The 19,810-nt window shown below is 34.3% G+C and overlaps 1 protein-coding gene across 7 annotated transcripts in view; it reads right to left on the reverse strand.

Moving 5' to 3' along the window:
- The window catches only part of CNTN5 (contactin 5), a 1,357,780-nt gene that overhangs the window by 49,089 nt on the left and 1,288,881 nt on the right, over positions 1 to 19,810 (reverse strand). For all 7 annotated transcript variants that reach the window (XM_032426178.1, XM_032426172.1, XM_032426174.1 and 4 more), the window contains 3 exons: positions 15,118 to 15,188; positions 12,776 to 13,010; positions 3,721 to 3,830 (listed from right to left, as the gene is read on the reverse strand). In XM_032426178.1, the coding sequence (XP_032282069.1) occupies positions 3,721 to 3,830; positions 12,776 to 13,010; positions 15,118 to 15,188 (416 nt within the window). The remainder of the gene's footprint in view (positions 1 to 3,720; positions 3,831 to 12,775; positions 13,011 to 15,117; positions 15,189 to 19,810) is intronic.

Here is a 19,810-nt window from a genome sequence, read left to right on the forward strand (position 1 = left end):
GTTGTGCTCTGACCCTCTTGAGTGTTACTCTTGAGTGGTCTTGCTTTTAATCTCTAGTCAAGCCTTGATCACAGCATTCCATAAAACTCTCACCAAGGTCACTAGGATCTCTACATGGCCATATATGTTTTGCAATCTCAGGCTTCATCTTTCTGAATTTCTCAGAAGCATTTTACCCAGGAGAGCAATTCTTCTCTTAGCTTCTGAATTTCTTCCTTGTCTCCCTTCATTTCTTTGGCCAGACTCCCTTTCTTTCTTGAGTTCCAAATCGTCAGGCATCATAGGGCTCAATTCTGAAACATCTTTATCAACATTCAGTGATCTCAGCCAGTATATATATAAAGGCCATTTATATACTGATGATTCCTTGGAGTTAAATCTCCATCTCTACCCTTTCTCTTAGCATAAGACCTACTTGACAACTCTTTTTGGAAATAAGAGTCTCATAAAATTAAACACATTTAAACCAGAATCTGTAATTTTTTTTTCACTAACATCCACTCTTTTTTCGAGTTTCTCATCTATGTGAATGACATGTTATTCGCTCAGTTTCTTGGGTGAAAAACTCTGGAATTATCTTTGATTCCTTTCTTTTTCTTAGTTCACACTGAATTCATTTTCAAATTCCATCATATATCCACACAAAATATATGTTAAAAAGTCCCTTCTTTTCGATTTCACTGTGATTGCTCCAGTCAAAAGCAACTTCATGGTCTGGGGTGCCTGGGTGTCTCAGTTAGTGTCCAACTCATGATTTCAGCTCAGGTTGTGATCTTATGGGCTGTGGGACTGAGCCCTGCATCAGGCTCTGTGCTCAGCAGGGAGTTTGCTTGAGATTCTCTCCCTCTGCCTCAGCCCCTCCCCCCCAACTCACTTGTTCTCTCTCTCTCCCTCTCTCTAAAATAAATAAATAAATTTAAAAAAAAGTTCATTGTCACCTAGGTTGGGACAACTGCCTTTCTTTGTTCTCCCTGAGATCTAGTCTAGAGTCTATTCTTGACCCTCTAGACGAAGAGTCTTTGAAAATATAAGTCAGATACTGACTTGACTCTTCCTGTTCAAAATCTTCTAATGCCTTCTCCTCATACTTGGGATAAAATCCAGATTCCTTTCTGTGGTTCACAAAACCCCATATAATCTGGTCCTTGTCTTGGTGTTCTTTCCACCATTTTCCTACCACCCTCTCTGTTGTTCACTGCTATCTCACCCAAATCACTCCCTTCATGTTCTTTGAACAAGGCCAGCATGCTGTTACTTTAGAGACTTTGAGTTTGCTGTTCTCTCTGCCTCTTTCACATTCGGTCATGTTTCAATTCAAATGTCACAACCTCAAAAAAGGTGACTTTTCATACCTTTATAAATAGTACACTCTTTCACTCTCTACCTTCTTATTCAGGTTTATTTTTCTACACAGTATTTATCATAATTGAAATTATATCCCACATTTATTTGTTAGTTTGTTTGTTATTTGCCTTCACTAATTCAATATGAAATTCATGAGGACAGAGACTTCACTTTGCTCATTGTTTTATCCTTAGCATCTAGCTTAGTGTCTGGTAGGTACTTAGTGAGTCTTCAATAAATGTTTGTTGACTTAATGAATGAATTATTTATATTTACAAGGAGAAGAATTGTGCACAAATATAAATCTTAGGTGATGTTTGGACCTCCAAGAGAGCTTTTATTACAAGTGAGTTGCAGTGGGAATGTGAATGTCATGCAGAAAAAAAAAAAATGAGTGTGGCTGGCTGTGTGAGAGAAGCACCACTCTGAGATGTGGGAGCCTGGATCCCTCACTCTTCTGTTTACCAGGATACACTTTGTGACCTTTCTAACAGTATGCACACCAGATGTTTTTATTCAGAATTCTAGGTTAGTCTACACTTATGTAGCTGTTTTAGGTTAGGCTCCCTAGAAGCAGAGATTGAGACAGAGATTTGAGTGCATGTGATTTATTTTGAGAGTGCTTGCAGGTAAACCTGTAAAGAAGGGAGGTGAGAAGAAGGAAGGAGAGGGAGATGAGAAGGATTGTGGTCTCAGTAATCAATTCAGCCTTGCCCTGATGCACACAGCAAAGGCTCTACATCATAAAACGTACCATGAAGTTGTTTTCTTCTTTAGTCAAGTGACCAGTGTCAGTCAGTCATTGGCTTTGGGTTGCCTGATTGTGGGAAGGGAATTTTTCAGGTAAAGCAGCACCCCTCAGTGAAGGACAGTTCTCCAAAGGGGAAATTGAGAACCATAAGCAGCCAACACTTGTGGAAGCTAGGGAAAGTGCACTGGTCCCCTGAAGGGGAGCAGGGTAGGCTACCCCAATGTCTTCCACAGTGGTATTAAAAGGGACTGATTATGAAGCATAGATACTCATTCATTCAAAAAATATTTATTGTAGCTCTCATGAGCCAAGTACTACCAGTTGCTGAGATTCATTGGTGAATAGATATAGTCCTGCAGCATGGATCGGGAGATGAGAAGATATTAATCAAATAAACATGTAATCATGATAAGACACATACTGAATTATGACCACCAAATAATAAATCAAAGCAATATTATAGAAACAAATCCATGATATCGTATAGATAATGGTTTCTTAGACATGGTCCTGCTGTAACTCTTAAGAAAGATTTTGTGAATTCTTTATCATAGAAATCATTATCTAATGCTAGCAGTCTATTAATCAAATATTTCTCAGGCTTATTTGGAAACTCAAATAGAATTAAAAAAATGTGTTTTCAGTCTGAAACCATGTTGGTGTACAAGTCTTATACTTGGTCACTATTTAAGTTTAAAGGGAACTAAGTTCTTGGGTACAATGCTAATTACTTTTTGTCTTTTAGAAATTATCCCCCAAAATCCTATCACTTACTGGCCAACACAAAAAGTAGGGATCTTCAATTTGTGGAATATTCAAGTTCATAGACTATGTATGATCCTCTCGTTCATGTGGAGGCTAAAATTTCACTGAAGTCTTTGAAATGTTATGAAATTTTCACCATTATAAGGCTGACATAACCGTGTTTGAAAATAGCAAAATTTAAAGGACAAAAAGTCATTTAAATAAATAGGTATAGATCATCAAGTCCAAGCAAATTTTGAGAAGTCAGTATAGGAGTTAAGATCTGCCAAGAGAGTATAATAGGAAAACTTGTTTCATACATTAAATTATTAGAAGGAAATACACAAAAACATTTTTCCACAAAAACATTTTTAGGGGCGCCTGGGTGCCTCAGTCATTGAGCGTCTGCCTTCGGCTCAGGTCATGATCCTAGAGTCCTGGGATCGAGCCCCGCATCGGGCTCCCTGCTCAGCTGGAAGCCTGCTTCTCCCTCTGATGCTCCCCCTGCTTGTGTTCCCTCTCTCACTGTATCTCTCTCTGTCAAATAAGTAAATAAAATCTTTAAAAAACAAAACAAAACATTTTTAACCACCAGAAAAATGGATATCAGTAAATATCCACCTGTAACTCCTGATTTTTATCTAAAGGTCTATTTTCATGTCCTTAAAAAAATTCTTTACATGGTACCATGGAAACTACTGTACTAAAAAAATAAGCCAGCTAATGAACATGTCAGTAAAATAGTATATTTTTCTTTCTTTGCCACAGAACAAAAATTTCAAAAGAATATAATTCTGTTGAAGTGTCACCAAACCATTTCTTTAGGAGAATGCAGTGGCAGCAGAAATAACAAGGCTTATTTTCAATAATTCTATTCATACCTCAAATCCCTGTGGTCTTCCTAGACTCTCTTTAATATGTTTCCATGCAACAAGAATCTCTGACACAGACACACTTGTAGCCTTGACATCTGTGGGAGCAGCACTGGGTTCTGTATAAAGGAAAATGGAAATAATAAACTGTGATGGTAGCAAGTTATGTCTATCAAAGCATTGCACCTGAATCTGTCAGGTGTTACTTCCTTCTACCTTATTTTTTAAATGAAGTGCTATGGTAGCTATGAAAAACACAACAAGATAAAAAGATGATCTTTTTGGATTTCTATACCTGGGTCAAATCTCATCAATACTTTACCAATGACAAATGACAAATTTAGCAAGACAAGCAAAGATATTTATCCTTGGATTAACCAGGACATTTCTGGAGAAGTTAAGTTGTCTGACTTAAACTGTCTGCCAGTCTAACATAATGATCAAAAGCATGGACTAGAGAATCAGCCTTGGCTATTTTGATGCTGTTGTCTTTTGCCTTCAAAAAATTTATTTATTTACCTTTAGGCAAGTTGCTTTGCCTTTTCCTATGCTCCAGTTCCCTCATCTGTAATATGGGCATAATAAGAGTACTTATCTCAGAGGTTTTTAAGGTTAGTTTTAGCTGGAATAAGAGATATAAAATATTTAGCACAGTGCTTGGCACTTAAAACATTCATTCACAAAATATCACTTATTATTATTTTATTTTATTTTTTACTTCTTGTAGGCATAAATAGAGTAAAAATTTCATTAGTTTTTGTTGTTGTTGTTGTTCTAACCACAAAACTACATTTCCATGTAGAATATGACATGAATCATGATATTTAAAAGGCATGCATTGACTTTTAAGACAGGTATGGACTGAAAAGGAGAGTCTCTGAAGGTCTTAGTCCTATTGCTCAAAAAGTACATTTTCATTTGTTCCTACACTTAGTGACCTTTCTCACTATTTTTTCCAAATACACCATGGCTGACTGGCATCCTTCAAGATGTACACTTTATTTGAGGTTGCACTGTATGTGAGGAACAAAATACTTTCAGCTTTGACATTGCTGAATCATAAATACTATGTCACAAACACACGTTAAATGAAATGGCAGAATAAAGGCCATACTTTAGTTCAAACAGTTCTGTACAAAGTCAATTTAAAAAATCTACCACATAAAAATTGTAGAGACTTTAATACTAACCCCATATCACTGGTAAGACATCAGATTAATCTATTGAAAATGTTTTTGTTTGTTTGTTAAGATTCAGGGAGCCATATGTCAAAGCCAAGAGTTGTATGTAACATATTTAAAAAGCATTATTAGAGATATTAAAGGAATTATAACCATTTTCTGAGATCTTCCTTTTTTCTAATGAAACGTAGTCACACATCTACCTGGAGAAACTTTATATATTACTAAGTGAAAATTATCAATGAAAAACATCTACCCTTGTTACTGTAAAAGAAACCCAGGAAAAACTTCTCCAACGGTACATATTTGTACCGAGCGATGATTTTCTTTTGATAAAACTCAAAATCACATGCTATAATTTTGTTAATTCTAAGTGCTTTAGTAAATTCACATTAATCTTTACATAGGAGCTGACATTAATTCCAGCCATGGTATAAAGTATAATTTCTCATTCTGTCACCTTTTGAATATATTTTTTTCAATTTTTAAATAGCATTTTCTTTTTTTTTTATTATTATTATGTTCAATTAGCCAGGATATAGTACATCATTAGTTCTTGATGTAGTGTTCAATGATTCATTAGTTGCGTATAACACCCAGTGCTCATCACCACACGTGCCCTCCTTAATACCCATCACCTGGTTACCCCATCCCCCTACCCCCCTTCCTTCTGTAACCCTCAGTTTGGTTCCCAGAGTCCAGAGTCTCTCATGGTTTGTCTCCCTCTCTGATTTCTTCCCATTCAGTTTTCCTTCCGTCCCCTGTGGTCCTCTGCGCTATTCCTTATGTTCCACATATGAGTGAAACCATATGATAATTGTCTTTCTCTGCTTGACTTACTTCACTTAGCATAACCTTTTGAATATTTTTTATTATTTTCTTTTGCTCAATGGTTTCCCTCACTCTACTTTCCAACTTACTATTATCTGGCATCTACGTGATTTAAAAAAAAAAATTCTGGGGAAAGCTTCTATTTCATACTAGAATTCTGATCACCAGACTTGCAACAAGATTTTTTTCATTGCTACTTAATAGGAGTTAAAATTCTTGATTTTGCAAGTAAATGAAAGGAAATGGTGATGTTCTTAAGGTATGTACAACCTGATCTCCAGGATTTAAGGTATGATTTATTTCAAAGACAGCCACACTTTGGGTATCATTTGTTATTCACAAGCAGTTTTGCTTATCTACTTAAATGAATGCATTGCAGAGATTTGTGTGTCGCATACCTTCTTTCAGCTTTTTTATTATTGAAGCAATTACATCTTTGTCAAAGAAGATTGCAGGGAGATAAATAACTTTAGAAGCACAAAACAGTGGTTGGGTAGAAGTCCTTCTATCCCTGTTTATCTCTAGAGAAAGGAATAATTTCTCTTTCAGCTTTCTGTAGCACTGCACAACCTTAAGTGCTTCTCAAATAGAAATAAGAAAGTTTTAAAAAATAAAGTTTTTTAAAAAAGAAAAAATATTCAGAAACCTATTTCCTAAACAAGCACCCGGAATTTCTATTTAAAAGCTCTGAGGATTTTAAATCAGGATCAGACCCAAACAGACATTTCACAGATGCATTCTTAGGGGCTAATTGAATGAAGGTAGATGAATCAAACAAGAACTGAAGAGTCATTTTTATTTGTTTCACCTTCTGGATGTAAATAGTATCAGAAGTAAACCCAGGTTGATCTAAATTAGAAATGTCAGCATGTAAAAAAAGTGATCTCAGTCAGTTTACTTCCGGAAGTTTCAGCATGTATTGTTATAGCCATGGATTGAAAGGTTTTTTTTGTAAGCAAAAGTAACTGTCTAGATCACAGAATTGTAGTTTGGATTGGAACTAGCTGTTCTGTTTGGGTATCCCATTGTAACTGAGTAATGGAAGGTAACTAAAAAGAATTTTAAAAAGTCACTTGGATCAAAGGTCATAAATGGATGGTCAGTGGGTGTTTAGTCATGTTTTGTATGACCCAATAATGAATTAATTTATTTTAACATTTCATATAAAAATAAGAATTTCTGACTTCTTTAGGAAAAAAATTGGTGATACAAAGCCTGAATTCGTGGGTGTTGCTAGTTGAGAATTAGCAGTTGGTCCCATTAGTCAGGGCATATTCTTTTAGGTTTGCCAGAGTCCCTACCACTACCTATTATCTCACACTGGGACTACTTCACTTATTTATATCTCTTACCTGACCTCTATAGGCTTTTGAGTTATGGACGTATGTTTTAGATCCATGTTCTCATTTTGCAGATGAAAATGTGACATGTACACAGGTTGATATATCCAAACTCTGCTTCTGGCTCTGAAAGAACCCCAGCTAGAACTCAGGTCTCAAGTACTCTTTCCTCTGTGTTTTTACATGGGTACCAAGGCAGCATATTTCTTAGAATCAGTTTTGAGACCCAGAAGAGATTTTGGAGGGAACATAGAGTTCATTTTCTTGCTGCTCAATTACTTCCAAATAACTGACAGAGGAACAGATTGGAATACAATTAGAAACAAACAACAACAAACAGATGAGGGGAACAACCAAAGGTGATAATAATTACCATTTATTGAGGATTTGATATGTGCCTAGTGTTATTCAAAATTCTTTACATGAATTCATTAATCCTTCAAGAACCCTATTATTAATCACTATTTCTGCCGATAAATTGAAAGGCAGAGTCAAGCAACTTGCCCAAGGTCACACAGCTGCTAGAAGGTGGAGAGAGGATTTCAACAAGGCAATCAGGTCCTAAGTACCATGCTGTTCCACTTCTGTGCACACATCTATGTTTACACACCTAATGCTTTTCCTTGTGCTCCTGCTTTCTTTTCTTCTTGCCCTACCACACCTAACTTCTCTCAAGAATATTGATGTTGGGGTCCCTACTTGGGCTCTCTAAGTCTTGTCAGAAGCCACCTAAACCCCTGTCATCTCCTATTTAACTCTACTTACTATCAGCTCCTTTTATTCCTGTTTCATGGAATTTTTAATAATGTTGAACCACAGCTGCACTGCTTTTCATAGATCCTGTATATTCAGGTATTTCTAAAATTCTCCTGATCTGTAAATCATAGGGTGTTTCCTGCCACTCTCACTTCTGTTATACTCAGGTAATTTTGATGAAAATTCAGGGACTTATTTCAGAGACTGTACTAGTGGTATGTCTAATAGATTCAAAGACTTAAAAAAGATTTCTTTTTTTTTCTTTTACTTATGATGATATTAATTAGGCCATGGCTAACTCCTTCACTCCAGTCTTGGGATATAAAGTGGACAAGCTGATTGATAGATTTCAGTTTCTGTCAGATTAAAAATTTTGAACAGCATTACCATGTTCATGAATTTAGATGATACATTTATATTATGTGACTTAGCAGCTGGAGTTCTCCAAGTAATATGGGGGGATGTGCTTGTAATATTGATTATACATCTGACTTCCCAGGAGGGGTGGGCAACAGCATTAATCAAAGCAGAGTTTAATAAACTCCTTGGGAGAAAGGGTTATGGTTTCATTATTTAAAAATTCAGTGAAGACAGCTGTAGTTGAACTTTTACAGGCATTAATCCAAATGGATCATCTGGCAAAGACAGGAAATTATTCCTTGTATTTTACAACTAATATGCCAATTTATTAATTTTCAAGTTCACATAAATCCCACTGAGTTCAGTTTCAGCTAGGAATTGATCTGGAGAATAACACCTCATGAATGTTGGGTTTTAATTTGAGCTGTAGTAGCTCCATTTGCGAGGAGATAATTGCATATCATTTTCTGCAAATGAGGAGAGACTTCTTGATTTTAATAAAAATAAAAGCAGCATAATTTTTACATACAAGGCAAAAGCCAAATAAACTAGAGAAAGCTAAGGCTTATCACAAATGAATAAATCTTTCAAACTATAATTAATCTATATCGAATTTCCCTCTATTTTTCTATTATATGTAATTGAATGCTCAGGTTCTTTTCCTTTCAAAACTATAGTAACAAGAACTAAGTGGAAAAGGATATAAGTTTGACTAAAAAGTATTTCTAGATATATAGAAGTGAAAGCCAATTGGATTTTTCATATTTAAAAAAATCTACCATGCATTATAAATCACTATGTTACAACTTTGCTATCATTTAAAAAAATTAGAATTGTTTCAGAATGAGGGTATTGTATAGGATTATAGCATACCGTAGAGATTTGAAGTCAAATCAAGATGAGAATGCACATAATTCTTGCCTGGTTTAAAATGTATAGATAATTGATACATGTGCAAGGTGCATGGAAGGGTTATCTAGAGTCATTCAAGGTTACTTCTGTTGTGGAAATCTTGAAAGATTTCCAAGGCTCAAGAGCATTAGCAGAAGAATAATTTTGGAGCTTTTCTGAAAATATTCTAGGGCAGCTGTCCACTTCAGAGTCACAAGAGTCAAGGTCATTTCCCAAGTGATTTATCAAGTATCAATATTATAAATGAGTTATTTTACTAAAAGATCACTTTCAAAATTTTCCCTATAATAATGTAATTCTCACTTTCATCCCAATTGACTTTCTTGAGAGGAAAAGAAAGGGGTGGAAGGTATAAGGAATGCACATAACCAATTATAGAAGTGTGCTCTGAATGTGAATGTCATCCATCATCGATCTGCCACTGGGAAATGGTTGAGAACTAGTATTGTAAGGTTTGTCTTGAAGTCCTCGCTTTTTTCCAAACAACATGAGCTCTGGTGGCACATGTTTTCTTCCTGACTTGGTGTTAGCTGTGAAAAGATGGCTTCTCCATGGTACTCCAGGCAGCTAGCTAGTCATGTTGATATGAAGAGGAAGAAATATGCCCGTGAACAGAGACAGAATGCCAGCCCCAGTACTCTTGTTCTTTATTTTGTCAAAGAATATGGTGGGTTTTTGAGGTGATAAGCAAGTGGACTAGGTTAATGGAAGAACAAAGGTGCAGAATTTGTCTTATGGAGAACTACAGTCTCAGTCAGATCAGTTGGGCTTTGGGCAAGAATATGATGACAAAGGCACACTTTGAATCTGTATGAATGTCTTCAGACATAGAGGAGTGGAACTTGCACTGACATGAGTAGAATATATTATTTTACCAGTTCATTACAGTCCTTGACTCTTTTAAAAAATGTTTTAATATTCAAAATGTTCACTTCTTTTAAAGTAAAGCAATTTTCCTATCTAGGAAAATTAAAATTTAGAGTATTTAAAATTATAGAATAAATTGATAAACTTTCAGATTCAGATTTTTAATGGCTTCTGGAGATGTTCTAGTTCAGGACTTTCATTTTTAAAGTGGAGGAAGATAAGATTCAGAGAGGTGGATAAATTGCAAAATTTTAGTCAGTGTGAGCAGATTGAAACTCTGCCCATTTCAGGCAAATGCTCTTCTTTTCCATTGTCTTACCTTTCCTAGTTACACAATTTAATGATGCTAAAACTTTACTCTTATTTACACATAAAGTTCCAAATTAGTCAATTTAACTAGTGAGCAAATGCCAAATATATGTTTTAATTTTGTTGTCAGAACAAAAGCAGGGGTGCCTGGGTAGCTCAGTCAGTTAAGCGTCTGCCTTTGGCTCAGGTCATGATCTTGGGGTCCTGGGATCCAGGCCCACATTGGGCTCCTTGCTCCGCAGGGAGTCTGCTTCTCCCTCTCCCTCTCCTCCCACTCCTGCTCTCTCCCTCTCTCCCTCTCGCTCTCAAATAAATAAATAAATATTTTAAAAAATTGAAAAAAAGAACAAAAGCAGACTATCTAGATTTAATTTGCTCGGTATCATTTATATGTCAATCTACCAAAATAAATGAAGTGTTACTATGATTATAGCAATGACCTCGGTGCCTTTAAAAGAAGATATGCATATTTCCTATCTAGCTTGAAAGTGTAATCTCCAAAGGCAAGCTATTTCAAGTCTAAAGAAACGCAGTATAAACAACGCACAGTGATTGTGATAATTTAATTTCAAAGCGAAGGTTGACAAGGAATGTACAAATCTTGATTTATTAAAGTCAGCACTGGTGTTACTATACAAAGCATGTTCACAAACCTCTCCAATTTACCTTATGTAACCTTTGGGGTTATGTGCTTGATAATTAGGTCGACGAAATGTTAAAGCAACCAGAAGATGCATTTCCTGAATAAAATACATACTTCAAAATAGATTTTTACAGTAACAAATAGTGTAAAGTATGATTATATATAATATAGTAAAATGACAAAATATTATTATTATATACACTCCTGATGAGACAGTATAGGGTAGTGGTTAAAAGCATGAGCTTTGGAGTCATACAGATGTGGGTTCAAATCCCAGTTCTGTCACTTACTATAGTTACTTACAACTCTCTCACTTACTGGTATGAATTGGAGCATGTTACTTTACTTCTCTGAGCCTCAGCTTCCTGAAAAGTAGATTGGGGTTTGAGATTTCTACCTCATATTTGATTGTAAGAGTTAAATTAAATAATATAAGTAATATGGTATCTCTGCTGTATCTGGAAACACATCAGACACTTGAGATGCTAAGTTCCTGGGTATCTCACTGGAACACCTATGATTCCTAGTTATTACTTAATTCTTCACTTTCCTGATGATTATTACACTAGGATAAACTTTCTGCTTCTGCTTCAGAATTTGGCTCTATATTAAAAAACCTCAAGGCAACTTGTATTGAAAAACTGCAACTTACATAAATCAAATACTATCTTTGTGCTTCAATATTCAAATGACCTTATTTATTTTCTCCCCCTGCCCACGCCATGTAGCTCACAGTACCCAACAGATAATTCTCTTAAGTTATTTAAATAAGTCACACAAGTGGGTACAAAAAAGTATCAAAGTTCCAGTTTATCTTAATAATGTTTATTAGGTCAAAATAGTGTTACCTTTGGTGGAACATTTTCTCAATCATTTGTCAAATTTAGGGAATATGAGGCATTGTTTTTGCTAGCAGGGCCAGTTGAAATTCTGCACTTGAATAGAGGAAAGACTAAGAGAAAAAACTCACCTTAGGGGATTAGATCTATCATACTATCTCTTTCAGAAAATTGCATTTTTGTATGAAGCTGAGTTCACACTTCAGCACTACCACCTGACTATAACCATAAATAAGTCACAGTTTTACAGTTTACTCATTTGTAAAATGGGTATACTGCTTAGTAAGTCCTGCCTACTTAGTAGTTTTATCTTGAGAATTAAATGTAGTTATGCATATGAAAACAGCATGTTAGAGAAAAATCAAGGATTTAATGATTAGATAGACTCGGGTTTAATTCTCAGTTACAAGGTGTGTAAACTTTAGCAAGTTTCTTAACTTTTTAACTTCAATTTCTTTCTCTATAATGGGGATAATAATGACTATTAGAAAAGATTTTCATGAGAATTTCATGATGTCATATGTGAAAAATTTCCAACAGAAAGCCCTGTCTGATACTTCTTTATCAGTATGATGTTTTGTGTATGAGGTTAGTAATAAATATTTATTGGTCACATAAATGGAGTATTTATTTAAATTTATTTCACATACATTTAACTTTAGTGGGTTAAAATATAATATTGTGTAAATTTAAAAAGTAAGAATGATTGGGTAAATGTCCATCCAGAGGAAAGAATACACTATAGATGTTATTAATATTGTTATTATCATGAAAATATATTTGCCATATATTGTTAAGGAGTGAAGAACATAAAGCAACACGTGTGAAATGCTCAATTTTTTTTAAATAAAAAATTATTTGGAAAAAATATATCTAAAAAGTATAATGAAAATATGGATTCGTTTTATTTTCTTTTGGTATATCTGTATTTTCTGATATGTGTGCAATAATGTCTCATCGATATAACATCCATATATCATCCATAATAAAATGTGGAATGTAAATAATAAAGATAAAGAAACTGACCTCCTTCAGCTGAGCAGATAACCACAATCTGACTGAAAGGTCCATCTCCTTTATTGTTATAAACGCCAACCTTCACTTCAAAGGGAGTGAGAGGAGGAACACTTTCATCTCGATAAATGAATTTTGAAGCTTCAGAGGATGTCACCATTTTTTCCTTCCAGCCACGTGTTCCATTGGGCCTGAAAGCCACAATATAGCCAAAGCCTTCCCCATTCTGAAACTCTTCAGATACTGGCTAAAGAAGAAAAATGCAATTAATTATCAGCAAAATAACTGATTAAAAAAGCCACTTCTTCCAAACTTCATTTTATTTTTTTAATTATGGATAACCAGAGAAAAGGAGACTTTCAAGTCTGTAATGCTACCCTGGAAGCCAATATAACACAATCACTTAGTAGTCTTTGGAAACTTAAAAGGGGTTAAAAGTAAAAGATAAAAATTTAAATAATATCAGTTGGTATTTAAGAAGAGTATCAAGGGTACTGAAAATTCTTGAAGTGAAACAAATTTAAACCATTTAGTCATGTATATGAAAATGAACATTCCACACTAGAATGTAGCATGTTGGGGAAAACTGTCATATGGTCTGGTGGTCAGAAAAATCTGTTGCTAGAAATGCTCTGCAGAGCCCTTTGTGCAGAAAAAACAGGAAATATTAATGTAAGACCTTTTTTATAGTGTTTTCTTTTTCATCTGCTTTTGTGTTCTACTAATGTGAAAAAATTAGAAAAGAATATTTGTTCAAGTAATTGTTATACTATATGCTTACATTTAAATGTGTTAAACAAGCACAAACTCTACAGTATAGAAAGGAGTAATTGTGATTGACTACTTAGTCAAAGGAGCAGTCACCAACCGCTACCTAGCATGATGCTTGACACATAGATACCCAATAAATACTTGTTGAAACATGTTTTTTTTTTTCTTTTGAGTTTTAATTTGAGGAAAAACTGTATTGAGTAGAGGAAGAGAGACAAAGCCTATTATATCAAAGTTTTATAGACTAAGCTTTTATATCCCACCAAAATTCATATAATGAAATCCTAACCCCCAGTGTGATGGTATTAAGAGGTGAGGACTTTGGTAGGTTATTAGATTATGAGGACAGAGCCCTTATAATGGGAGTAGTGACCCTCTAGCCCCTCTGTGAGGGTACAGTGAGAAAATAGCCATCTGTTAACCATTTAACTCTTATAACCAAATATGAGGTAGAAATCTCAACCAGATGGCTCTCACCAGACTGGGATCTGTTGGTGACTTGATCTTAAATTTCTAGGCTCCAGAACTGTAAGAAATACATTTCTGTCATTCATAAGTCACCCCTAGGCCATGGTATTCTTGTTTTAGCAGCTGGGGCTAAGACATGAAGCTACTAGGGAAGGAAGTTCTCTTTAGAGAGATTTGACCTTAGTGAAGTTCAGGTATTGGGAAGTTAATTCCTCTGCAGAAGTCAAAAATTAGAAATAAATTTTTATTGAAGAAGAGAGGGATGGACAGAATAGCAGAACAGAGTATATGCTCATGGAAGATTTCTTACTGGGAAATGTTTTTCTGTACATTTGATCATTGTTTTAGAGACTCTTGGGGATTTGTTCACTTTATTCCAGTAGACACATTTCATCTCCTTTACATTTTCATGTTCTAGGGCACAATTCTGTGAGCTACATGTTATGTTTGATAATAAGGTAATCTAACATCAATGAAAGGAGAGTGGCTTCATGGGAAATAAATGTATCTCTCACACCCCTCTTCCCTGCCTCCTTTATAGAAGAAACTTCAGAGAACACATGGTGAGAGAGACAAGAGAACACAAAGTCCCAATTCTACTGCTGATTAGGAAGAGTACTTAAACTGTGCCTCAGTTTCATAATTTTTAAAATGAGGAAAAATTATTATCCTTACTAATAGGGCTGCCTTATGGGTTAAATGAGATAACCCAGGCACTGTGCCACAAAAGCACTGGTGGTCATTTCCTTCCTCCCCAATGGTTTTAGCAAGGGTGCTATTTAATTGTGAAATAATTAAATGTCAAACTAAACCAAACAAACATCTGAAGTAGTTTGTGAGAGGATGTGTTTTAATTATTCAAACTTTATTCTGAGATAACCTATATGACAGGAAGACATACTTTAGACTTGGAGAAAAGTCAACTGGGGCTGGGTATGGAATGAGACAGGTTCATGTTGGCAACACTCATCTGAGTAATATATGGTCAAAGTATTTCTTAACCTCATTTAAGCAGAAATTATTCAGTCTCTCTGTACCAAATACAGATCCTATATATGTAGCCTTATTTCCTAAGGAATCAACAAGTTCTGACATCTAAGTACAGGCTTTCTTACCTCCCAGGCTATGACTAGCTCATGCCTTCTTCCACTTCTTCCACTTACATTGGTGGGTGCTGTCTTTGGCACTGTGGATTAAAATGGACCAGAGTGAGGACAATAAATAAATATTTAATTTAAGAGCCCCGTAAGAACACATTATGACCCTACTCAGGTTCTGTAAAATCCCAAAACAAACGATCGAAATTTGTTTGAAGTTAGAGTGGCCATATTCAATATTAATTAAAACAAAATGTTTGTGACAGATATCCTGCTTTCAAATCCATGTGGGAGAGTTTGATATATATTTTTCATGGCTACATAATACATTACCAAACCAATGCTCATGTAAATGCTCTGTGGTAGTAAGGCTGAAATCACAATAACGCTAAAGTTAAGGACATCTACTAATGGTTAAATTTCATTCTACAAATTGTCTCCTTTCTAATGATGTGACTCTTCTGTGGTCTCAGGGCTTGCAGAGCTCCGAGAAAGTCCACAGGTTGACTTAGTACTGTTTTATCAGAACCCCAAATTTAAAGAAATTTGACAACAGTTCCATAGATGAGAACCTATTTAAATAAATAAACATTAAAAAAACTATCAAGAATGAATCTCTTTGCAAACTACAAAATATATAAGCACCCAGTGAAACTTTTTCAAATGAATAACTATTAAAGAATAAATGTCTCAAAAGAATAAATTTCTCCTTCACTGCACCAAACCACAAAATCTGCAGTTGAAAGGGAACATTTTCAAATGAAGAACTGTTAAATGAAGAAAATTATTAAAAGAAATCATTTTCCAGGCTATCAGTCTGCATTAACAATTTTACACTTCAGCGTTGCCTTTATATCCTTGCATATAGTTTTTAAGTGATATTGATATACTCATAAACAATAAATTCCCTCCCATATATTACCTACTTGGATGAAAGGCTATTAATTACTGGTAGATAGTCAAACAGCATTTTATGTACCAGAAAAACTGATGTGGAATTTATGTTCCACGAGAAAGGAAAAAAAAATTCTCCTTGCACTAGGGAGGTGGCAGAGAAAAGTCTGTGAATATATAATTGGCTCCACTGAAATAAAGATCTTTATTCACCAGGGTCCAAATTGAACAAGAGTTCTTGTCTTGCTCATGCTCATGTAGAAGGATATATATATTTATTTTTATTTTATATATTATTTTTATATATATAAAAAATTATTCACATGTGGAGTTCACTCTCATGAATTTTCTCAGAATTAAATAGAATTGGATATTCTTTGTCTCTCATTCAAGAAATCACAAGAAATTCAACTGAGAAAAAATGGTGTTAGAACAATAACTGTGAATATATCCTAATTTACATAAGGAGCAAACAAATCATTTATTAACTTGAGTTTTTTATTAGTAGTCATAGTTATTGCTAAATATAGACAACCTATGACATGTTAGTTTGTTTTGACACCATGTCCCCAAACCACTGTTGTATAGTTCTAGTTCTAAATTTATTTTCTGGTCCATGGTATCGGTAAGGCACGCAGGACTGGAGCTGGTTTAACTGTATGCATAAAAGAACAGGGATCTAAGTTTCCAAATATCCTTTCAGTGGGTGATCTCAAAGTTCTGAATGTTGTGATCATCAATGCATGGTCAAACAAATATATAAGCAAGTTAATTTGTTGACATGATGTGACTATGGCTTCTCATAGTACCATTTGTTTGTAAAGAAAAAAAAAAGGAACACACACACACACTTCATATTCATCTCTGACAACTAACAGTTAAATAGTATTATGCATATTATCTACCAGAGCCACCTACTTCATCTATTACATTGGAATCACTAAGTTTAGTCCCTAAACTTAGGATTTTGAATCTTCTCTGAGGATAATTTCCCTATGATCATGGATGTTATGGAAAGACTAGGCACTGAAGATTCTTTTCTATTTTATTCAGCTATCAAACATCACCCAAAATGAGGATGTATGGAACCTTTAACTTAGAGTTGGAGGGTAGGCTGTATGCTCTCTAGTGAATATCTCTTGAAGGTCATTTAAAAGATATGAGTAGAATAAAATACAAGTGACTATTTGAAGTTGATCTTTTCTTCTGAAGCTTTGGTAATATTGTTCCACGGTCCATTAATGCCTTTATTTTTTAGAAAACATTTTTAGATTTTTCAAAATTTTTAATTTTTTTAAGTAAAAAAAAAATGAGAAGACACTAGTAAAAAATTTGGTGAAAATTTCTACTTTGAGGAAACAAGAAAGCAAAGTAACACTTTCTATGATGTGATTTGCTTTCCTGTGGGTAATTTCATCATTGCAGTATACATAAATGACCCAGATTAGAAAATTTATTTTATTATTTGAAAGCAGTCTTTGAAGTTTTCCTGTTGCTGCTAAATTCTTTTCAAGAGAAGATAGCCCATATCAATTTAATGTAAAGAATAAGATCCCCTTTTTATCACCCTACTTCAATTTTAATGTACAATAAATGACAAAAAATAAGGCACTACAGTTCACTGTATTTTAATAGTATATGTCTATAAACATCAACTATTCTTAAATTTAAAAGAGCTCACTAGATACAATAGAAACTACTAATAGAAAACTTAAGGCTTCAAAGCCATAGGAACGACCTCAGTGTCCATCTATGGATGAATGGATAAAGAAAATATAAATGCTAGAATATTGTATTTAGCCATAAATGAAGGCATTCTGCTAAGTGAAATAAGCCAGACAGAAAAAAACAAATACTGTATGATCTCACTTACATGTGGGATCTAAAAAAATGGAGCTACTAGAAACAGAATAGATTGATGGTTGCCAGAGGTGGTGGATGGTGGGTGGGGGAAATGGGTGAAGGTGGTCAAAAGGTACAAATTTCCAGTTATAAGATAAATGTGAAGTTCTGGGCATACCATATATAGTTAACAATACTGTATTATATATTTGAAGGTTGCTGAAAGAATAGATCTTAAAAATTCTTATCACAAGGAAAAAATTATAACTATGTGAAGTGATGGATGTTAAATAAATTTACTATGGAATCATGTCACAATATATACATATATCAAATCATTATGTTGTATACCTTAAACTAATATAGTGCTATATGCCAATAATATCTCAATAAAACTAGAAAAGCAAACAAACAAAAAAGAAATATTAAGGCTTTAATAGCTAGGCATCAGGCATTGTGTTTTGTTATCAGGATCACAATGTGTGCATTGGGTCCTCCTAATTGGCTTAAATTTCCTAATTGCATGCAGATGATCAGTGGAACCTGTGGAACCTATGCTGAATTCATTTCCTTTTCAAGTTATCTCTGCAGTCAATACTTCAGAGTCTACTGATTTTATTTATATCCTTTTATTTATAACACAACGTATTCATGGTATATAGGGATTTGACAATCTTTCAGAGCCCTTGTGGTATAAAAGTTCTATAATTCTTGTTAGAACCATGAAATTAATATAATCAAACATCTAATAAATGCTTTCATTGCGCTCAGAGAAATACATATTTATTGAAAAACCAAATATATTTTCAATATAATTAATGAAAACCTGATTTAGAATTAAGCAGCTAGATGCTTTTTTCCTTTGGTTGGCTACTGATAAATGTCATGAGCTCATTAGCTTATAGAATCAAGTTTACATGCATGATTAGTGGGTTAAACTCTGATTCTTTTGAGTTTCTTTCTGAGCAATGCTGTTACACAAATGGATAATATTATTAACACTTTTCTCACAAGCTGCAAATGCCTTGCTATTTTAGTGCCTTATTTGGCATGTTGAAATGTAGACTATTGTCTCTTCACCTTATGCATTGGAAATATTATAAACAGAGTGACCAAACTATAGTACCTTAGTTTAAGCATGCATGACTTTAAGCCTGAATCTCAAAGAACTCTAAGTATAATAGTTTGAACAAAGTCAATCCTGCTAACAACCCATGCTTTAACTTGCATTAAACTAAACAAAAGAAGAGGGGATGAAATTATTTACCAATCTCTTCTTTTTCCTGAAAAACTCTATTATCTATTACAGTAGATGTTTACACAGTTTATTAAATGATAAAGCTTTCTTAGAGACCTGGGAGAGGCCTTGTAATTTAAGAGTTTAATGGTAATCCAGCAACTGGTTTGAAAAGAAAAGTGCAAAAGAGTAGGAAGAAGGAAGAGAGGTTGTTTATACAGTAATGGTGGAAGTCGAGAGGGAAATTAATAAACAAACAAATACATTTTTTCCTACCTGAATTGAAGTATTTGGCAAGCACACAAATATTTCAGTTAACTATCATTTAAGTTCATTTTAGAAGATTAGTTAAGTTTAAAGAGTTTCCAAAACAAAAAGTACCAGTGGTGTTTCCTTAAGAGTTCAAATAATGCTTTTACTCCTATCAATAAGATACATAAGGTGATATGCACAAATTGAAATGTGTTTTTGTGGGAGTGAGAAAGGTCTGGGCTTGGATCTCAGTCTTACCATTCTAGCTGGTTGGCTAAAAATATTTCTCAACTTTGTTGTCCTTCAGTTACCTAACAGAGATAATTGTACCTACTTTTTAAGGTTATTTTTCAAAATTATTTATTATAGTGCCTGGAACTATAATTTATAAATATTACCTAATGTTATCATCTACTTAGATTTCAAAAAGAAAAAATGGTGAAGTCTTCTATGATAAACATTAGGTTTGTCTTCTATGATAAACAT

Source organism: Phoca vitulina, unplaced genomic scaffold (genome assembly GCF_004348235.1).
Source record: "Phoca vitulina isolate PV1807 unplaced genomic scaffold, GSC_HSeal_1.0 scaffold34, whole genome shotgun sequence".
Taxonomy (NCBI): domain Eukaryota; kingdom Metazoa; phylum Chordata; class Mammalia; order Carnivora; family Phocidae; genus Phoca; species Phoca vitulina.